The following is a 23,409-nucleotide window of genomic DNA, read 5'->3' as shown; positions in this document are numbered from 1 at the left end:
GCTTCACTTGTGATATAAGCAAACACAAAACACCAGCATTAAAAGGTGTGCATTTGTAGCTGCAGATTGATCCTCAAGATATCCATCAACCTTCAGGATCTTCCATGGTTATCTGTGTTTTGTAATAACTGAAGAGGGTGTAAGCACCGATATAGGTCGAAGTAATGTCATTTGTTTTGTATTGCAAAATGTGCTGCTTCAAGAGTTTTAGTTTAGAGTTTTAGTGTAGAGCTGTAAGTGTTCTGCATTTACCTACTGCCTGAAGAGAGACGATGAGCTGTGTTTGTGTTAGTCGTGACTGGTAAAAAGGAGTTAGCTGATGACAAGGCTCTGTTGCTAGGCAACGCACATCATGGGCTGCGCCTCTTGAAGCTCGAAGCTGGCACTATTCTATTCCCTGCAAGACTGGGGGAGAGTGTCGTGTAGAGGTTTTTCTTCATTTATGCACTTGTTGTTAAGATTATTTGATTACCAATATGCATATGTAAAAATTACACTCGGGGCCATTGACGGTGTTGCATGTTTGCCTGTTCTGCTTTATCATAACACAGCTTTGTTCCCTCAAGAGAATACTGTTCAATTGAATTGTATTTGCGTATGGATTTAGATGTCCGTCAGAGGGCTGAATGGCTTTAGTGCAGGTGAGGGTTTCTTCTGCAGTACATTAACATGTTCTGTGCAGGAAGAATGCGGATTTATTTTATAACCAGTAAACCAGGGAGACAGGGACGGTTGGAGACTTTAAAGTATGTTCTTTCTATATTTTTCCATATTTCACCTAAAAGCAGTAAATCAGTGACGTGTATTTATTTGTATGTACTTGTTAATTGTGGGAAAAGTAGCAAGTAAGTCAATCTTTTTAATATACCAATGCTGATGCGATGCAATGACCACCTAACACGAGTGAGTACAATTGTGTTTACAATTCTGTTCGGGTTTGTTGGTAACTGTCTAACTGGATAGCATACCAATAACAACTCGGGCAAACAAGTGCACTGGTGATGCAGCAAGCACTGCTGTAGATGCTGTGCTAGAGTTATAATTTGCTATTGCTTACAGTGCACAGCTGTGATACTTGATCATTGTTTGTAAATGTGTAAGAATCAATGGGGTTTCGGGTGTGACACAACGTTTGACGGTCAGACAAAAAGTACCTAACCCTATATAGCCTGCAGTCTTGGCTGACGTTGTGAACCTCAAACACCAAAACAAAGTCAAACACAACGAACAAAACACATTTCCATATTTAGATAAGTCCTTCCATTTTCCTGTGAATGCACTTTACAGTTGTTCCAATGTATATATGTTTGTGAGAACAGCTTTGCAAAAGCTGCGTTTCCCCATGCAAACAAAAACACTAAGCCAGCATTAAGATGTACCCACTCTAGAGGCGGTTTAGGGAAAAGCTCATCTTTGGGGAGAGAAAAACTGCCTGTTACTCTGGAGGGCTGAGACTGAGAGAAAAATATGTTTTTACAACTTTATATTACTTCCTATACTTAATGAATTTAATTAAAAAAATAAATTTTCGATTATCAAGCTAATATTAAATTGTTGCACTGGGATGTTTCATTTGACTAGACGCTACCTTCTTGATACACTCTAAAATGCTTTTCCAAGCAGACTTGAATGTAACATGTAAATAGGTGTACCACATATTACTAATTGAAAACTTTCCAATGTGTTTTTGCTCTATTTCAGGATATAACAGTTCAGAATTTGCCTGCCCACATAGGGGAGACTGTGTAACTTTGGCTCGACACAAAGAGCCTGTAGCGCTAACGTCCAGCTTTGAGTATGATTCCCTGGTTGCGGCGGGGGTGAGAAAGCATGGGTCGTAAATCTGAGGTGTCCAGACGAACGTGACGACAGTATGGTCAACGGTGGAGAAGCTCAAAATGGAGAACCCTGACTCAAGTGAGTCCCAGCTGCATGCCACTGACGATTCTGAGGATGTGAGCAGCTCAGAAAGCGAATCGGATGGGCAGCAACGCCCTAGGGTTCAGTTGAACAGCGGCAGGTGTAGGAAGAGGGACCCCTTGGCTGTCGCGAAACCTCACCGACAACTCTGTCGTTCTCCGTGCCTCGACCGGCCCAGTTTTTCCCAAAGTAGCACTGTGCATGAATTGCGTGATGATGAGGCGGCCAGCGTTGTTGGACCGGGGATCAAGGAGTACCAGACTAAGATGGAATTTGCTTTGAAGTTGGGCTATTCGGGAGAGCAGGTGGAGACCGTGCTCAACAAGTTGGGGGCTGCAGCACTTATTAACGACATCCTTGCAGAGTTAGTAAGGCTCGGAAACAAAGTAGAGCCTGAAAGTCAGCCTTGCAGCAGTACGGCCACGTCGTTATCACGTCCCCCCTGTGTCAAAGAGACTGTTAGTCCAGAGGTGTCAGTGGAAGATGACTCTGTGGATCCCTATGATAACCTCAGGCCCATCGTAATTGATGGTTCAAATGTTGCAATGAGGTAAGAGACACAAACAAAAACATTCATATTTAATTGGCCTGTACATTCAGACAGAACATAATGTACTGATTGCATTTAGGTTGTGAAAAACTTTCCTTATAAGTGTGCTTTTCATAAAGGTTTAAGTAGACCTTATTCCACTCTGTTTTGTTTTGTAGCCATGGAAACAAAGAAGTATTCTCTTGCCGTGGTATCCAACTTGCTGTTGAATGGTTCTTAGAGAAACGACACAAAGACATCACTGTGTTTGTCCCAGCCTGGAGAAAGGAACAGTCAAGGCCTGACGCCCTCATTGCAGGTAATAAAGCTTAGGTACTTTCTATTTGAAGTTATATAGTAGTAAATAAATGCTAGTTTATCATTTGTATGAATATTAACTGTAGGATAAAACAAAAGTCAACAAAAGCGTGACCTTTTAGGGTGGTCCTGGTCAGCAAGAAGGGGATGTTGGGACCATTCCAACTGTATTCGTTAAAAGTACCATAATATGCCTGAATGTATTGGGATATTTGTTTTGGATGTTTTTTAATAAAGCAATTATGATTCAATCAACTTCCAAACTTACTTTAAACTTCTCTTTTTAGATCAAGAAATATTACGCAAGCTGGAGAAAGAGAAGATCCTGGTTTTCACCCCATCTAGGAGAGTTCAAGGCAGGCGGGTGGTGTGCTATGATGATCGCTTCATAGTGAAGCTGGCTTATGATTCTGAAGGAATTATTGTGTCAAACGACAACTACAGGGACTTACAAAATGAGAAGCCAGAGTGGAAGAAGTTCATAGAAGAGCGTCTCCTAATGTACTCATTTGTCAATGACAAGTAAGAAACCATGATGCATCCATTTATTATATATTTTTGGTACGGAATGTTTATGCGGGTAAATATAACTGATTTTTTTGGAAAATGTTCAATGTCTATTTTGAATAGGTTTATGCCACCTGATGATCCGTTGGGAAGACACGGTCCAAGCTTAGAAAATTTTCTCCGGAAGCGCCCCGTTGTTCCAGAGCACAAAAAACAACCTTGCCCCTATGGTAAGTTCTGTCACTGTTTCTTTAAAGGTGCACTATGCAGTTTCAAGGGAGGGAGGAAACAGTAACTTTTAGGTAGCTTTCAAACAGTGTTCCATAGATCGAATTCTCCTGTGAGGAAAGTTTGTTTATTCAGTTATGAGAATACACCTTTACAATATTTTCACTTGTTTAACACACAGTTACATAGTGCACATTTAAAAAAATGTGTGATATAATGTCACATTTTGTTCGACTGATTGTGTGTTTCTATTTTCTTGACATGGCCTATTCTTTCTTTAAAACAAGGGAAAAAGTGCACATATGGACATAAGTGCAAGTACTACCATCCAGAGCGCGTCAACCAGCCACAGCGGTCCGTGGCCGATGAACTACGGGCCTTTGCCAAACTGTCTGCGGTGAAGACGATGAGTGAGGGGGCTTTAGCTAAATGTGGTACCGCGCCGGCTACCGTAAAGGGGGACGGCAACTCTGAGGTAAAACGTGTGGCACCGAAACGTCAGTCCGACCCCAGCATCCGCTCGCCGGCCTGCGAACCTCCAGAGGTACTGTCCGCGATGAGGAAGTCTGAGGCAAATTCAGTGCCTTCCCTTGTGTCTGCCCTCAGTGTGCCCACCATGCAGCCTGCCAAGAGTCACGCAGCTGGTGCCTTGAACACACGCTCAGCCAGCAGCCCAGTGCCAGGCTCTCTGCAGTTCTCACGTAGTTCTCTGGAGCACATGTCTAGTGTACAGTACCCTCCTATTTTAGTAACCAACAGTCACGGCGCCTCCGTTTCATACGGGAACCAGTTCCCCAAGTATGACTCGGTGGTTAGCGACCATGGATATTATTCGTTGCACAGTGATTTTTCAACCATGAGCATGAGCAGCATGCAAAACGCCGACAGTTTCTGTAGCATGGAGCAGCACGAGCATGGTGTGTATCAGAGAAACCCCAGCCACTGCCCCGAATCCTGCCTCAGCCATTCAAACAGTGACTCCTTCTCCTCTTATGGGGACCTGTACCCAAGCTCAGTGGATAGTAGCTTAGAGGAGAGCATGAAGGGGCAGCAGCAGCAGCAGCAGTCTCCCGCACAAAGTAGGATGCAAACTTTCTCCCACGGGTTTCGTCACGAAGCGCTAAGTAGGGTACAGAGTTACGGACCAGAGGAACCCAAACAGTGCCAGCGTAAGCAGTCTGGATCTCATCTAGCGCCACACATCCAGCATGTTTCAGTGGGAGCCAGGTCCAGTTGTCCTGGAGACTATCCCTTAAGTCAGAATGTCCTGCCACCGCTGTCCTCACAGCCCACGCGGTCTCTCGGCATGACTCGTATGGACAGCATATCGGACTCGAGGCTATACGATAGTAACCCAATGAGACAGAGGCGACCCCCACTGTGCCGGGAGCAGCACGCGAGCTGGGACCCTCTGCCATGCGGTAACGAGTCCTATGGATATCATTCGTATCCGCTTAGCAACAACCTGATGCCGTGTTGCGAGCGGGTGATGGTCCGCAGTATGCCAGACAAAATGGAGCAGATCTGGAACTCGCCATGGGAAACGCCAGCCGCGGCCGAACACCACGAGCGGTACGTCATCCCAGACCACCAGTATCAAACCTACCGGAACCTCTGTAACATCTTTCCTGCTTATGTAGTCCACTCTGTCATGGAGAAGAACCCTCATTTGACAGATCCCCAGCAACTCGCGGCCGTCATTGTTACAAAACTGAGGTCATGCCGTTGAGCAGTTTTAATCTTATTTAACATGGATGTGATTTAATAAGGGAAATACAAGATTTGATTTGCAAAGATAGGCACTTGTGAAAATGTTGCTGATGAGTAACATCTGCCCTCAGGGGATTTTTTTTCTTTTCAATATCTTGGGTGGGAAATCTGGCAATCAGATTGTAAGTAAGGTGATATAACCGAAATCAGCATAAAGGATATGGTTACACCTTATTAGAAATCTGGTTCATAACACATTCATACCACCTGAGCAGGAGCTGAACAGCAGCTGTGTATCATATCACGATGAGCTGAATCATTGTTCACCATAAACCATTCTGAAATTATTTTACAGAATAGTGTGCTACTGAGTCAGGACTGTTAAATGTCCCTTAGATCAAGTATGCATGTGTTCCTGCTCATTTAATTCATAACATGTTATGTAAAGCATTTATGGAGCTCCAAAATGTTTAGTATTAAATAGATAAATAAGTAATTATGTTATCACTGGAAAAAAAAAATTCTATTATGAAATCTTATTTCCTTCCTTCCTTAGTTTTGTAAGAGTTAATTTTTAAACTTCACAATTGAACCCCACAACCTAATTCCCTGCTGCCCTTTATTTAATGTCACTTTTTTATGACAGCAGGCTCATTCAGAGGTACCTCAGCTGGTTTGATTCTTAAGTTGTTCCTCAGACAAAGAGACACATGCTGTGTTACACTCAGAAAGACAAAGTATTTTCTCTGTGGTCGCTCAAGCCTATATTAGCTAGCTAACAATAGCTTTACAATTTGATCCTGGTTATACAGTTGTGTTCAAAATAATAGCAGTGTGTTTAAAACATTTAGTAAAGATCAAAATCCTAATAATAGCTTTTATTTCCATACACGCAAATGCATTGGGGACATTGCACATTCAATTCCAACTCCAAATATGAAGAAACTTGTCAAATGTTTCTTCATCTTTACAGAAAGTGAAGAAAAAGGAATATTAGACTGTTCAAAAAAATAGCAGTGTCTGCATTTTTCTTTACAACTCAAACATTTACTGTATCAACTGAAAAATGCATGAAGATTTAGTCTACAATTCCTCTGGATTTCTTGGTTTTGCCTCAAAAACAGCATTTTTGATGTCACCACATAGGTTTTCTATTGCTAGACAACCTTGTATGAATAGGGGCCGCAGACAGTTTGTCAGACGACCCCCAAACACTGAATTCAAGCCACGGTACACTTAGAAGACAGTGAAGCATGGTGGCCCAAGCATCATATTATGGGGATGTTTCTCATACTATGGTGTCGGATCTATTTATCGCATACCATGGATCAGTTTGGATACATTAGAATACTTGAAGAGGTCATGTTGCCTTATGCTGAAGAGGAAATGCCCTTGAAATGGGTGTTCCAACAAGTCAACGACCCCAAACACACCAGTAAGCGAACAAGATCTTGGTTCCAGACCGACAAGATTAACGTTATGGAGTGGCCAGCCCAATCCCTGGACCTTAATCCAATAGAAAACCTTTTTGGTGACATCAAAAATGCTGTTTGAGGCAAAACCAAGAAATCCAAAGGAATTGTAGACTGTAGTCCAATCGTCCTGGGCTGAAACACCTGTTCACAGGTGCCATAAATTGGTCGGCTCCCTGCAACACAGATGTGAAGCAGTTCTCAGAAACAGAGGTTATACAACTTAATATTAGTTCAGTGATTCATAGGAAAGCTAAATCTTCATGCATTTTTCAGTTGATACAGTAAATGTTTGAGTGAAGAAAAATGCAGACGCTGCTATTTTTTTGAACATTCTAATATTCCTTTTTCTTCACTTTCTGTAAAGATGAAGAAACATTTGACAAAAGTTTCTTCATATGTGGAGTTGGAATTTAATGTGCAATGTCCCCAATGCATTTGCGTGTTTGGAAATAAAAGCTATGATAAGGATTTTGATCTTGTCTCACTTTTTTAAACACACTGCTATTATTTTGAACACAACTGTACATCTGAGCTCATGAGCCTGCCTAGCTAGTTAGGTCAGTATAATAACTTAGCAACATCTCTCAAATTTGCCTTATTCAATCTGACATACGTTGGAGAACGTCAACATGTGTCTACCTTGTAGCTTTTATGAAGCTCCTGTTCAGGCCCTGTGAATGTGTTTATGAAAGGCATCTAAAGTGTTTCTGGTGCAGTGGAACTATAAATATCCTTGCTTAGGTCTGCCTCTGCTGTAAATAATTCTTATGACTTTGTTGTGCATTTATTTTGAAGAGAAGTAAGAGGGAGGTAGGTACATACCTCACAGCATGAACTATGACATTTAATGGCCTTATATCTGAATGACCTCACGCTTTTGTCATTGTCTGATTGGTTTCAATGAAAGTCTTATTCATTGAAGCCTCCTATTTTAAAATGTAAAGCACTATCTCATTATCTAAAGAGATATATTTTCTCAGCCTCACTTAACATAGCTACTATTTTGGTAGAATTTGACAGTGCACAAAGCAAGCCAAAAAGAGATTTGACTTGTATACATGTGCACATATCTATGTAAATATAATCACACAAAAGCCATGATTTCAAAGTCATTTATAAGCTGCTAAATAATGCCAAAAAAAGATAGAATTTATTTAGTGTCAGTATCATACATAACTTAAAATTTTTGGTTAACAGAATCGATTGGATTATTATGTAACTAGCATCCGTGTTTGGATTATTTCCTATGGTGTAGTATAGTTACCTTTCTGATATTATTGGATGCTACGTCCAGGATTTTCCTATTTATATATTTGTCAAATGTGTTCTGCTGATTCTTTTCAATGTGAAAATATTCAAAGTATCTTTGTTTCAAACAGTAGCTCTAATGGACTCCTTCAAGTTGTCAGCAGAGCAGTTTGTTTTCAGCGGCAGGCTCATTTTGTTTACATGCACTTAAATTGTTGGATGATTACCACCTTTTGTCATTGACAATGCATAAATGAGAAACCTAGTTTCCTTTATTAGTGTAACACCCAAAGCACAGACTATGCTAAATAACCCCATTTATTTCCCTATGGTTTATTTTGTCAAACGGGCTCAGTCTGTTTCTAAATTGAAATATTGCAGAATTTGTTCAATTTTAATACATGCTCACAGTAAAGCATCCTATCCTATGATGGGGCCCATCCTATCAAAAAAAAACAAAGTATTTTCTTAACAAGTTTCTTCTTTAAAATATTAGATACATTGAAAACAACAAACCTTGTCTCAAATGCCTTCTTTCTGACAAACTGCATTTAAACTGTAATTTTTAAGAAATCAGTATTGCAGTGCATCTTAACTAGTTTTCCAATGTCATTCCTTAACCTGATTTCTGCTTTCTTATGTGCATGTAAATGTAGTGACACTTCTAAGAATTGATTTCACTGAATGTGACCTAGGTAGGGAAAGTTGAAGAAATGTTTGAGATTGAATCAGTGTTTACTGTCAAAGTTTAAATATTTGCACAATGAATTCTGCTATGGACAGAATATTTAACTAATGTTACATTTGTCAGATAAAATTTATAGTAATCTGGCTGTAACAGTTTAGCCAGAGAGTGAGTTTAAAATAGGACTCATTTTGTGATATGAGATTTTCCTAATTGTGTAAAAAAAGAAAAGAGAAAAAAGAAATGAATGCTGAAGCATGTTGAAGATTGTTGGTTGAAATTTACTGTATTGCTTTTTATGGGAGGCTGAATTGCTCAAATACGGATGTACAACACGCTTACATGCAGCCAGTCTCCAAGGATCATTGAAGGGTTTGGCTGTGCCTTGCAGCACATTGCTCTCAGGATGCTTTCAATTTTCAAATTTTGAGTCTTGCCTTGCCAAAAACCAGTGGTTACTGGCAAGAGTCTGCTCTGATCTTGCAGTGATATATTTTGTGAAAATCCTACATGTAACATGTAGTACCTGGAAAGTTAGTTATGTACAGTTGAAATGTGGAGATGGCATTGCAAAACTTTGTAATTTTTTGTGTTTATCTTTGTTATGCACCTTGAGATCTAGAAAAAAATTGGTTTATTAGGGTGGCTTTACGTGATGCAGCAAAAATAGATGTTAAACTGCTTAACGACCATTTGACTTGGTCATATCCTAATAATAAATAATATATATAACCCTGAACCAATGGGGCATCCATGCTCCCAAGAGGATCAACTCCCGTGATTTCAATGATTCACTTTCTTTAATCCTCCCCAACCTCAGGACAAAGTGCCACCTATATGAAACATTCAACCTACAATTAGATAAATCTTGTAGCATGTAAAGCCAGCCCTATTAGCAAGATCATACTTTGATTGCACTTAAAAGGGAAATGCCACTTAGATTCAGGTATGGTAAACTTAGGCCTACTATTGGATTGCAAGACTTCTCAAGATACTGGGAGATAGGTATTTTATTATCTTAATAAATGATTTAAAAAGACGGCAAGTCATATAGAGCTCGAACACAAAGTTTATGAAGTTGGACTCCCATTGGTAGTAAAATGGTGCAGCCTCAGACAATGTTTTGATGAGATCTCGGACCTGAATATTTGTCCTTTTGATTTAGGAAGACATTTTAGACTAAGTGGTATTACTCTTTAACAGGGCTAATTCTGTGAGCCAGATTTTCTCTCATCAATGGTGTTTAGAAAAAAAATTGATTAGGTACAATCATGGTGGTATATGAACAGACTTAAAGAGAAAAAAAAAAACATTTGAATGTGTTTTGCCCAAATGAATCCTGGGCTTTGCCGACTTTGTTTTTTCATGAAAAGAGACAGGGCCACTTAAGGTCGGCTGTCTGTTCATGAGAAGGTGAAACATACTGCCTAAATGTTTCTTCATGTGAAACAATCAGATTGCAAGGCTGCTGTCAAGGTTGTTTCTGGCATTTGGCTAAAAGTTTGCGTGCCCTCCTTTTTCCCTTGGGATGGTGGAATTGTCTTAGTTTCTGAGAAATTTGTGTTCTCAGTGCAAAAAGACGGAACTACTGTATGCCGTTGCTGATAAAAGAACTAAACTGAAACGTCAACATGGTTGTAGATGGAGAGACAATTTAAGGATTGCTATTGGTTTGACTTCCAATATGGTAATACAGTATCATCAATACAGTATTATCTGTTTCTAAGCGATAGTGAGATCCTTCTTTAACTTGAACACTGGAATAGTCATCGCCATGGTGAACGTTATAGCTAAACATTGGATTGGGCTCCATTTACAGGACATGATGTTGATGTTGATTCAATTTAAACTTGGATAGATCTTTATATTATCGTTTAAGCACAATTAGTTTCAGACTTCATAAATATGTGCACACATGGTTTAGTTGTAACTGCTGATTTTGCTCACACACTTGTGTGTTACTATTTCTGTAAGAGTGCTACATTACTAGCTTATCTGTGATTAGATAAAATGCACTCTTGGAAAAGTTTCCAGCATTTTCCCTTTCGAAGGACACCAGTGGTTAAATGTATGTCTTTCATGCTAAAATAGTATTGATGGTATAGCTGCCTTAATCCTAAAGGTTAGACTCTGCTTTCACAAATTCCATTTTGACATTTTCCACACATAATAAAAAGAAAGAGAAATGTAGGGGCATGCATTTTTCTGCTATGTCTTTAATTATTTTACATTATTTATTACTTATTTAAATTGTGTCCCTAAGACAATTTCCAGAGACATTCTTTGTTTTTGCCGGGTAATGGACTATTTCCAAGCCAAAAGTAAAGCCCTCACTATCGCTACAAAAGTATTTCAATGTAACAATGCAGTACTTTAATGTTTAGCTGAAAGGTTACGCTAAAGACCAGAATGGCATTCCATTCTCCCCACCCTCCCTTTGAAAGTGCCGCAAACAACTAAGCCACAAATGTCTAGAATTGACTTGCTTGTTGATACAAATTGTATCTATACCTTGAATGTAACAAAATATGAAATGTATTATAGGAAACTAGTTTTATTTAAATAAATGGGTGGGGAAAAAATCAATGCCATAATGTTTGTGACACTGTGTGTCACAGGGAGTAGCCCATTGGTATGTACTTATTCTTACTGGGTACAGTAGTAAACCTACAGGGGCATTTATGTGCTATACATTAAAGTGCACAGGTGCCCTGTGTACAGCAGTAAGCATCATGTCCTCTCTGTAAATAGTCACACGTGTGTGTGTGTGTATACATAGAAAGTGAACTGTAAATGTAACAGTAAGTTACTTCGGTTAATTGTTCAGATACTTAAATAATGTATGTGTTGTAGCCTGTGCACCTTGATTAAGTGCATCAATTTCCTCAGAATTGACATGTCTTCTTTATGCTAATCTGGTGGGAGTTCCAATATTTTTGAATATATTTTGCCTAATTAAACATGCCAAAGTTATTCTTGGGTGGTTTTGTCAAATGTATTGTCTTGTGATTCAACACATGGGTTGTCATGCAATGAATTACATATTGCAGGGGAAAAAATATTTATTTTCCACACAATGTAAAGTTAGCGCAACATAAAACAAACACAAAGCTGTGACTGGTCTAACGGTTAAAAAATTATACAGAAAATGAATTGGATTTCTGGGTGCCAGCAGGTGATGTCATCACATCGACAGGAAGCGAACGGCAGTATTTAATGCCCGTTTTTTTACTCAGATTTGTGTTTGATTTTTAATGCTCTTTCAAGACAAGTCCTTTTTAAAAAAGGAATTTACAGGAGTGTTTGGCAGTTGATTTAATGACTAACCCTGTATGATGACAAAGCAGATGTGTGTTGAATTGTGATTTATTTTACTAATGAACTATTCAATTGTAATTTTGGTGTTTGAAGCCAGTTTGCATACTGTGGTTTGAAATTAACAGTCTGAAGGTTTTAGCTGGCCCTATGGGAATTAGACTACTGCTATTTTCAAGAAGTGTCAACTGATATTGTCATAATAGTGTTAACTTTAGTTAAGTGTCAGTTGTTTATGGCTAAGACCAAAGTGAATTTTGATGTGCACACATTTTGTTCCTGTCATGATCATTGGTTCAAACACACACGCACAAACAGTTTTGGTCAGATAATGTGAACCCCTTGATGTTTCGCAATTTGTGCTAATATGAACACTTAATTGTTGATGTACAACACAATGCCACGACAAGAGGTACACACATTTGAACATGACTGTGCATATGTACAGTTTAATACTCAGGTTAAATCACAAATACATTATAAATCACTTGCTTGGTTGTTTTTTCTAACATTGAGAAGCGCAGTGGTCACATTTCTGAAGTAGTGTATAGGCCTCCTGTTTGCGCAGACCGTTGTGTCTGCAATGTAAAAAGGTAAATACAAGGCAAAGGTTTTTTGTGCTGTGATAATCTGCAGTATTGTTATCCACACACTGACTGGAAAACATTGCTTTTTTAGACCAACATATACAAAAATAGACTATTTGGGTCCGTGGGCTCAAACAAAATGTAAGTCTCAATGACAAAGTGTGTTCCTCATAAATAAAGTAAAGTTCTGTTCAAACTGTGTTTTTGTCTTCTTTTTTATATAGATATGACCGGAATACAAAAGCACAACTGTGTTGAAAGTTGTGTGTGGCATCTGTATTCATTTACCTGAATAGTGACATATTTAAACCGATACATTTTGATGCCTTAAGTGGGAAAAAAGGTAAGAAAATATGTACCTCAGTGATTCTTGAGAACACAAAAGGGACAAAAGGCCGTCTTCCATATGTAACTGCTGTTAATGTTTAAAACTAAAAATATTTAAAATTGTAGATGTTATTAGGGATTAAGAATAGAATGTCTGGAGCACAATTATCGCTTTAAATTTAATTTTATCATTATGTCAAATATATGACACTTGTTATCTTCTCACGACATCCAAAACAGTGTGTCCTCAGAAGGTTTCAATCTTTCATATGCAATTAAACCTACTAAAAATGTACTTTAATGATTAAAAAGTGCTTTTTTCATCAAAAGCAACACTAAATAATCTCTCATATCAAAAAAAATTGTTTTTCTACAACACATTCATGTTTTATAACATGAGTGGGACCACTTTACTGTAAGTCAACACCGTCAGACATTTCATTATGTAAAATGTAATAAAATCAGGCGAAATAAGGGGCAGCTGTCACTTTGAAGGACCTCTTGTCAAATTCTACCTCTGCAGAGTACATTTGAGTCAGACAGGCTCTGATAAGTGTTGTAGTTTTAGAATATTTTACATTCCAATTTTTTTTTGGCATTTTTATGCTTTTTTTATTGTCAGTGTAGAGACAGAGTTGAAATGGGGCAGAGAGGGGAGTGACATGCAGAGAACGACCGCGGGCTGGAATCGAACCCAGGTCCGCTGCTGGCCGAGGCCCATGGGGGGGACGCCCTACCAACTGAGCTAAGGGCGCCCCCTTACATTCCAAATCTTGAAAGTCCTGTGTCACAACCATGATACAACCATGATATGTCAACACCGACTTACTTATTTCGGAAGAAGTTATTCGAAATGTTTTGATCTTTTTATTTTTCTGAAGTAGTTCATACTAGCACCTAACATCAACAGAAAAACCAAATGGCTACTAGATAAATTCCATTTGTTATGTTTAAGAAACGTTAAATATGTCAACACTGAGTTGACATCTTTCATTCAATTGATCTGAATGTTTTAAATTGTTGTTGTCTGTGTGTGTGTGTGTGTGTGTGTGTGTGTGTGTAAACTTGTTATGTATTCTCATTGTATATTGTGTATCTGTACAAACTCGACGTCATTGTAAAAGAGGGTCACCCCTCAATTGATCTTTCGAGGTTAAATAAAGGTTACAAACAAACAAACAAACATCTGACGGTGGTGATAGGCCATTGACGGTAAAAAAAAAAAAAAGCTGGGAGGTTGTGTCAAAGCTTAGCTCAGTAGCTTAGTATATGTTGGATACATACAGTACATGTAATTTAATTTGCCAAAACATAGGGTTTGAATTTTTCTTCTCAAGAATCACTGACCCAGAGCCGGCCCAAGGCTTCATGGGGCCCTAAGCGAAATATGATTAGGGGGCCCCTCTCCAATGATAGCGCTGCTGAAATATTATTCACACACCCAGTGTTTTCCGCTAGTGCCTCCACTGTGCGGCTGTGCGAAAATATTAGACAGCCGAGATTCAAACCCTCCTAGGGGGTCCGGGGGTATGCCCCCACGGGAGATTTTTTTAACCTTTTTAAAGTGAAATGCATGAATCTGGTGCACTTTGAGAGGAAAATTAAGAGGCTAAATCTGAGAAATTTTGTGTGAACAAATAATTTGGAGACACTGGGTCAGATGAATTAGAAGCTATTGAAGAAGGACACATGGATTTTCCATAAAAATATTAATATAAAATAAAATATTATGGAGGGTCCTCTGGGTTGGGCTTGGAGCTCTTTTTCTTTTACGGGACATATTTCTCTGTAATATAGTGAATGCATTTAAATGCAGTGTGAGGAACGAAGCAGAAGGACTCTGTTGTCCAGCTACTGTATCTTTTTTTCCACAGACAAGGCTGAAATAGGCTATAGACTATACACAGTGCATGGGCAACTGAGGGCAGCCCCATTTCCAATTGTTTTTAAATAAACTCAATACACACTGTGCATGGATGTGAACGTGACATGATCAGATAATTTCGGATTTCCTCCCAGATGAACTGATTACATTTTTAGGCTATTAATTATCTAGACCAAAACATTTTATTCCTTTTTGTGTATGATAACTCACGTTTGCATAATATGATGTTAATATCAAACACACAAAACTAAAATTTTTTTTTTTTTTTTTTTTTTTTAGGGGGCCCCCCAGGCAGTCGGGGGCCCTAAGCGGCCGCTTAGTTCGCTTATGCCTCGGACCGGCTCTGCACTGACCTATCTTTTAACATTTCCTTGGATTCATGCCTTCCTGTACCAACAATTTAATAACTATTACACATGCAGACTAAGTTACCCTTTAACAAAACAAATAAAAGTTACATGAATCCAGTTTGGATTTTTTTTACTACCATAATGCCTGCTCTATGGCAGATGATGGCTTGAAACAGTTCACATTTAAAACAAAAGGAAAATAAATTGGGAACAATGCAGCAAAATAATAAAAATGTTTTTGGACTGCTCGTGTAATGGTCTCAAAAGTTTGGTAGTGGCATTGAATAAAAGTCACTCCGCAAGCAACAAATCAGAAGCTAATGTACATGATGTCAAACATCACTTCAAACCTCTGAAATGATAATATAAAAGCTTTAGCTCGACTTGAAATCTGTGTAACTTGTAGGGTACTTCACAAGTTGACACAAGCAAACCCATGTTGTTGCTCTATTTCTTGCCTATATAATGCCTTCAGCCCGCCTCCTGTGCAACAGGTTACACAGCACATGCACACTATCTGCTGGCTAAATGGTGCAATAGCTCAGGGCAGGGCATGTGCCATTAACACACTCACACAAGCATGTAAACAGACTTTCCTGATTATACCATGCAAATCTACAATCTTACTTTATGTTAACACATTGAAATCTCCATAGTTTCTACATCCTTTAAATAGAGACAATACTCAGTATTTAAGTCAGTTCCAGATTAGTTTTTCTATTTTTTTCCAGATTCATACCATGCTTTCATATCATGCATTCCTACCATCGATCCAATAATGTACGGTGACTCAAGATAACACTGAATTCCACACAAGTTCTTATCCTGCACAGCTGACAGTTTGGATAATAAAGTTAACTTTTACACTTGTTTAGACTGTGATGCATTCAACACAGTTATCATGATAAAAGAGGATGGGACATGCCTGTGCTCTTTGGTCAGCGGAGGGGGATTTTGCCACAATCTCACAGCAGGTCTGGTCAGCATCAACCTCGACACTGGAGAAACACCCGCCATCTTGCCTTTTAATTTGACTGCAGTGAGCAGCTCAGTCGGTGGGCTGAGACTGTGGGAGGTCATCCTGCCCTGGAAGTGTGTGGGGATGAGTCAACATAGAAAAGAAAGGCAGGGACGTCTCTGTGCTGTGCTGTGCTCTCTCTCTCTCTCTCTTTCTCTAGGAAGCACCAGCTGCTCTCCAGGGATTCCTTCATGTACTCTTTCTACTACTGTAAAAAAAATTGTGTGGGGGGATATGTATTTGTTAGAGGACATACTCAGTGGTAAGGTTAAAAACTAAAAACATAAGGAACACCAACTGAAAATGGTGGGAAAATGTGAAAAACCAAAGTCCGCTAATTGGTGACCTGGAAATGGCAGCAGGGGTGGAAGAGACTACTTAGGGCGTGTTTGTGTGTGTGTGTGTGTGTGTGTGTGTGTGTGTGTGTGTGTGTGTGTGTGTGTGTGTGTGTGTGTGTGTGAGTTTGAGTGTGTGAGAGAGAGGAGGGACAGAAAGAGCAGGAAGGGAATGCAGAGCAGACAGAGACAGGTTACCTAGTTACAATTTAAGCATCAAGCATTCATTAGACACACATGAAAATTCACTTTTGACTGGTGAAGTGGTTAAAAGGAGACATGTTTTTGTTTATTGGACAGTGGGACAGTTTAGGCCGGCACAACCTGGCAGAGCAAGGGAGAGTAAAGAGAAGCGCCCAAATGTGTTCCACCAGTCCATCACAATGTACAGCATCACAGCATCTGTAATGTATGTGGTAAGGTTATGGTCTCCACCACATTTGTGATATTTTTCCTTATGATATTTGGTATTATAAAGAGCCTGGGAGTTACTTATTGCCAAAAAGTAATGGAACAACATGCAGAAGCAAAAACCCTCTTTATCTGGATTAGGTGCAGCATCTCTGCATTGTCTCTGCATGATCGCTGGTGTGGCCGCTATGGTACTGCACTACTCATTGCATCCTCTTCCTTTTTGTCCCCAAACTGAAAGAGAACAAACAGATCCAAGTCCAAGTCAGATTTCATGCTGCACACAGTACATGAATTACATGATGGATGTCAAATACAATGTCAAGACGTGTGTGTGCAAATATGGCAACCTAAGAAATGATATGCTAAAATAAATAGATTGATTGAAATACTTGAGCTTTCTATTAGTCAAAAAGTAGCCTTTGTTGTAGATTTTAATTGTTAAAGGTCACATATTATGCTAAATGCACTTTTTAAATGTTTTCTAACATATCTATGGGTCCAAGGTGTGCCTAGAGACTGCCAAAATATTTAAAAAAAATAACAATCTCTCCTTTTCTCACTCTCCCCCTTTCTGAAACCCCCAATTGTTTTTCAGCAAACAATTAAAGAAAAACGTATTAGGGACCACTAAGACCATATAATATGGTGTATAATGCCTCGTTTCCACCGAGTAGAGCGGGTCGGATCGGAGCGGCTCAGAGCGGGACAGCTCACTTTTAAGAATCTCGGTGTTGTTTCCACCGCCGACCCTACCCTTACTGGTAGGGCGGGGTTTAGGCTGGACTGCGATAGCCGCCGCCAGAAAGTGGGTCAAACTATCGGGCTGTGGAACTGTGGTCAAGCCAGCGGTCTCTCGTTTTTGCTTGGTCAAACCAGCCGCTTCTTTATTTATTCCCCCCGTGTTGTGAGCACAGAGACGGCTCGGGGCAACTGATAGAGACAGTGAGCGAGCAGCGCTGGCTGCAGCAGCTACGTGACATCGTAGCAGTGGGACACAGTGTAGCCAACTGATTCATTTAATGACGAGGAAAAACACCACACAATAAACAGTGCCGCGCTCACATTTTCGCCAAAACTCTCTTCACTCTAGCCGAGGTGACTACAAACGGCGGAAATGATTCAAACCAGCCGCTTCTTTATTTATTCCCCCCGTGTTGTTGTGAGCGTGTATTTTACTACTATCTATGGCGTAAACACACAGAGACCGCTCGGCGCAACTCATAGAGACAGTGAGCGAACAAACAGTGCTGGCTGCGGCAGCTACGTGACTATGGGACACAGTGTAACCAACTGATTAATTTATTGACGAGGAAAAACACCACACAATAAACAGAGCTGTGCTCACATTTTCGCCAAAACACAAGACTCTCTTCACTCTTGCCGAGATCTACACATGGCGGAAATGATTCTTTCGACCAATCAAATGACGGCAGTGTGTAGCTCCGCCTTCTCATGCATTTTCGGCCCGCTTTCAGGCGGCTAGTACCCCTACGGAGGAGTACTGAGATCGGGAGCGGCTCAGAGCGGTTAGGTGCGCTTAAACCGTACCCTACCCAACTTTTGGCAAATGAAAAGCCAAACTACCCGGACCGAACCGCTCCGATCCGACCCGCTCTACTCGGTGGAAACGAGGCATAATAGAACCGAAAAGTGTATAATATGGGAGCTTTAAGACCCCTCCATTGAACCACTGTAGAATAAGTTTTTTTTTGTTGAAGAACACTTCACTCAGGTCCAATATGAAAACAAATCTTTAATTAGTTTCAAAAGACAATACAAATAATTATGGTCCGCATTCATGCATGGAGAGAAGACTAGAGCATCCTGCTCAGAGTAATGCCAGGGCCTTGTCTGAGTTGTATGAATTAAGCTGCTGAGAGGAAGACTAACAATGGATCAATCAAGTCTGGCTCTTGATGACTCAATGCTATTTTGAGTCTGGGGGATACCAGGATGATGCAAATGATATGATGGGTTTATTTTAAACCCTTCAGGAAGTTTAGGGTTTCGCCCAACACCTATGATGTCACCCCCCATCTGATTTAATCATAGCAAGAGTCCAGACAGGATACATCAGAAATAAAGATGAGAGGGAAAACAATCATATAATTATCAAATAATGAATGAAGGGAAAAGAGTAAAATAAACTAATCAATAAAAAATTGCTTCAACACCACTTATCGATTATAAAAAAAATATCTAAACGTGGAGTCAGCGATTCTGAAAAGGACTTGTTATCCAAATCACTTTTTTGTCAAAATGAGTGAATATCCTCATTATCCACTACTTGTCAATAATGTGTGTGCTGAAAAAAAATCCAGTATTAATAGACATGCTCTCTAAAAGGGCATGTTGCTAGCTACGGTGGGCCCCCTTTGTTTACATACTAGTTTACAGAGCCTTGGCTGTGTAATAACACTGGATTTCTTTTCAGCGCACACAAACACACACACACACATACACAGTACAGACAGGTAACGGATCATGAGGATCATGATTTCACAAGCATTCTCCAAAACCGCTGACTCCACCTTTAAGGCTTTTAAAGACCTTTTTAATTCCACTTTGAATGAAATTAAAGAAGACCAACTTTACAATGATCAAACTGCTGAAAAAAACAACAACAACGTCAACTATTTTGGGACATGTTTGCCTTAAACATGACCTCTTCGGTCCAATGAAGATCCACTTCAAGTGTTGAAAAAATAGCCTATGTTTTTTTATTTTGGTGTGTAATTTTTTCATTTCAGGTCATTCAAAATACACACCAAGCCAGAAATAATGTGTCCCTAAAATGTCTCAACATCTGTGTGACCTTTTATGCTAGAGGCATTTGTATGTTATAAAAATTTAAAAAACTAATAAACACACACTGGACCAATTATTTTTAACTTTTAAATTACAACATCAGAAAATAAATGATAGCCTACAATCCTAGGATCCATGTCTATAGCATTAAGACTTTAGAACGATTGTTTTAAGACTTTGAAATACTAATTAAGGCCTTGTATTTTTTATTAATTAACTGACTCAGTGCCTTTTAAGACATTTTAAGGATCTGAAGGATCATTTAGGATTATTATAGGCACAACCTAGGTGTTGGTTGTCTGGTATGAAGGTATATGTGGTGCATAAGTCTTTAGCACATGTAACTGCAGATTTCGAATGCGTAAACTGAAGTCACAAATGTGTAACAGTAGATTTGAAGTCGTAAATATTTGTTTTGCATGTGTACTCCAAAGTCACAAATGTGTAACAGTAAATTTGAAGTCGTAAATATTTTTTCTACCATTGTGGACACAAAATAGGGGCTACGAGTTCACAAATCGTTGTTACGGGTGCACAAATCCTATCCTGTGCATCGCAACTTCAAAGAGTCATGCGCTTGACACTTTTGCTACAATCATTGCAGCACAGTTGGTGCAAAACACATTTGCACACCCGTGTTTTATAATGTGAGAACATGCCCCCAATTTGTGCATTCGTAAACCCAAATGTGAACTAACGCATCAGAAGTTGCACATCTGTGAAAAATGTCCTCTCAAATAAAATGATATCGAGCACAGCATTTTAATGAGCGAGCACAAATCGATGATACAACTGCTCAAATCTGTTCCTACAAGTCTCAGCTGAGGGTTTTCTCTGCTCGAATCTGCTCCTGCAAGTCTCGGCTGTGGGTTTTTTTGCAGGTAGATTTGCACCACGCCCAGGTGGTAAATGTGGTGCAAAAGTGTTTCGTATGCGTAGAACAGATTTGTATCCGTAGAAGGTGGGCGGGACAACATTGTCGCATCATCCAATGAAAGCGCCGGTTGGGACCCGTGACGTCAGCATGTGAACAAACGGAGGAAAAGCCTTTTTCCTTCGTCCCTTTTCACCAGAAATTGTAGGAAATGACTAAATGAGCAACAACAACTATCAAACTAATGCGAAGTAGTAGGTAGTAGTGAATTGAACTCTTTTTCTGTAGTTTTACATTGCATTTTTTAAGTAATGGAGAATTACATTATATGTACTCCAGCCTTTGAGGAAAAGTAGTCCAAGGTGTCTGTAACAGTAAATAAGCCGCGTTAGCTAGCTTTGAGGTGGTTTCCCGATCATTTTAGACAGGACAGGAGGCTTATTATGTGACACGGTGACGTTGAGGAGGGGATACCCATTAAACACCAGGACCTGCGGTGGTTTAATAAACAATTGAGCTGCTTCACAATCTCTGTCCGGAGCCGCAGCAGTGTCTGGACTGACGGTCACGGACACACGGTCGGACACAGACCTAGGGTTTAGCTAGAGCCTACAGGACACGGAGCCATCCCACGGAAACTATGAACTGTAAGTCTGGTTTTCTTATGTTTTTAAACTTCAAAGTTGGTCGGTATAATACGTTCAATGATGAGAAGCAACGTGTGGTTATAATGTATTGCAGGCAGCATAGCTAACCACTAGCTAACAAGTCATAATGGGTATAACAGCTAATGTTCGTTAGCATATTCTTTTAAAGGATGTACCGTTTTTTAAGGCATTTGGTCACTTCTAAGGATGTTAATAATTAACTGTTAACGTAAAATAAGAAGGCTGACCAATGAATCCTTCCGTTAATCAGTTAAAATAATCCCGGCGCTAGCCAGGGAAATATGAGTCAGCTGAATACTGGAGTCTTGTTGCTATAATAATAATCAGCGTGTCTGTATGTCTGCTTTTCTGGGACATCGGCACCTTCATACATAGCCTACTAGTTTTACATCAGGATGTAATGTTAGCATGTGTCGACCTCATATAGAGCGTTTTCTGTCTTAATAGTGGCTATGAAGATCCAAATAAACACATGTGAGCAGTATACTATTCTGCTCAGCCCGTCTCAACATCATGTTGCTGTTTCTGAATAAAAACAGGTAGACAAGCGTCCCATTATGCAAAGGATTTTTTTTTAATTGTGCAGCTCCATCGTGTTTAAATCATATTTTATATCTGTTTTTCCAGCCTGAAAAAAAACATTTACAACTCATTTTAAAAGTCACTAATGACAAGATACCCCCCACGAAGAGAATGAATTGCAGGGCTGTTATAATAAACTATATTGATTAGTTTTTAGCTTTGTGACATTATCTTAACATCTGAATGGCACAATCTGCTTTTCCACAGACTCATCTTGGCTGTCCTGCACAAGGCCTGCACAAGTGTCTGGGATTTCCACCCTGTCAGGGAGAAGCCATTGTACAGTGAGCAGCTACAGTCAGTCCTAACTATTATCCGTCATGTGTTTACTATAACATCACTAATGGGATCTAACAATTGTTTCCGTCCCCAGTGTATGCATTGCTGAGGGAAGGACACTCCAGATAACTGAAGACTTCACTGCTCCTGCTGCCTTGAGAAGATCTCCGAAGATGGAGCAGCGTGGAACTCACCTGGCAGTCACAGCACATCAGTCTGACTCTACACTCTACACACAATTTGTTTTCAATTTTTAGATTGTGATTATTATAAATCTAGACAAAGTCAGATCATACTCAATTCATAATCATATTGATTGCAGTAAATGAGGTGACATACTCAGTCATGTTTATTTGTTTGACATATTAAAAAGGTAGGGGAGATTTTGATTAAATATGGTAAACAGTTGGGCTACAGACCAAGGACTAAGTTACTAGTTTTATGTTTTGTTTTATAAAGTCTTGTTCCGGCACATGCCAGAGCATTTTGGGTATTTTGTTCATTTTCTCTTAATAAAATAACGCCATACACAACTTTACTTGGAGGTATGCAATTGTGAGTGCATTATAGTTTTAAACTGGTTGATTTGTATTTTTCATTTTGACCGTATGTATATGTTTAGTAAATCCACAAATATTTTAAAAAGTCCAAATCTTGTGATTTGTTTGTGGGGTAAGCTTTTACTATACATTTGTACTGATTGTGCTTTGATGTGATAACTGCAAATCATAAATATAATTGATATAGGGCATTTATTAGTCTTGCTTTAGCAGCATGCAGACCTACTTATTAATGCAGCACGTGATCTGAATTAACATGTTCTAAACTGCATAAAATGTTATGGTGTGACACTTTGTGATTGTGATTAATTAAAGTAATCACTGAAATGAGGTTATATGAAGCTTTGTACCCTGTTCTTCTGGACACGTCACATGAGGTAAGGTGTATAGCAGAACTGTCTGGGGATAAGCACACAGTTAAACCTGATCATCTAATTATCAGTTTGTGATACAAGTAGTGATAATTTCACATGGAAAATGTGAGATAGAGGAACAATTATTCCAATTCAGTTTTAATGTGTCCTCTATACTTTTCTATTGCCTTGTAGAGTAGGTTACTTATTCACTTCACTATTCACACGTTTAAATTAATTAAGCTTACTACATTTAGAAGACTAAGTGTATGATTTATAAGCATATTTCTGGATTTAGATACATGCTGAATACTCTGCAGCAAGATATGTAGGCCTACTTTATTTACTTTGGTCCTCAATGCCTGCAACGTCCTCCTCACCCCCTGCGTGTGGTGTGTTTTAACTTTTAACCATAGATAGTTTTAACAGCCAGG

General features: G+C 39.4%; 1 protein-coding gene and 1 long non-coding RNA gene across 2 annotated transcripts; both read left to right on the top strand.

Moving 5' to 3' along the window:
* Window positions 1–1,766: 1,766 nt before the first annotated feature.
* On the top strand, window positions 1,767–12,701 carry zc3h12b (zinc finger CCCH-type containing 12B). The gene is made up of 5 exons (XM_080041326.1): window positions 1,767–2,470; window positions 2,629–2,768; window positions 3,055–3,289; window positions 3,398–3,504; window positions 3,790–12,701. The coding sequence occupies exons 1-5, from the start codon at window positions 1,899–1,901 to the stop codon at window positions 5,229–5,231; spliced, it is 2,496 nt and encodes an 831-aa protein (XP_079897452.1). The 5' UTR covers window positions 1,767–1,898; the 3' UTR covers window positions 5,232–12,701.
* Window positions 12,702–20,728: 8,027 nt separating this feature from the next.
* On the top strand, window positions 20,729–22,957 carry LOC307261090. The gene is made up of 3 exons (XR_013845206.1): window positions 20,729–21,180; window positions 21,991–22,067; window positions 22,157–22,957. It is a non-coding gene; the product is annotated as an uncharacterized lncRNA (long non-coding RNA).
* The last annotated feature ends 452 nt before the right edge of the window (window positions 22,958–23,409 follow it).

This window comes from Ammodytes marinus, assembly GCF_949987685.1.
Source record: "Ammodytes marinus genome assembly, chromosome: 14".
Lineage (NCBI taxonomy): Eukaryota > Metazoa > Chordata > Actinopteri > Uranoscopiformes > Ammodytidae > Ammodytes > Ammodytes marinus.
The sequence above is the reverse complement of the archived record's forward strand: the minus strand, read 5'-3'. Positions and strand labels throughout refer to the sequence as shown.

What these genes read in the sequence shown, in the direction of transcription:
- zc3h12b (XM_080041326.1), top strand. Translation starts at nt 1,899, where the DNA reads ATGGAGAACCCTGACTCAAGTGAGTCCCAGCTGCATGCCACTGACGAT. An exon ending in GGTTCAAATGTTGCAATGAG is followed by an intron (nt 2,471 to 2,628) that starts GTAAGAGACACA and finishes TTTGTTTTGTAG; the next exon opens with CCATGGAAACAAAGAAGTAT. An exon ending in GCCTGACGCCCTCATTGCAG is followed by an intron (nt 2,769 to 3,054) that starts GTAATAAAGCTT and finishes TTCTCTTTTTAG; the next exon opens with ATCAAGAAATATTACGCAAG.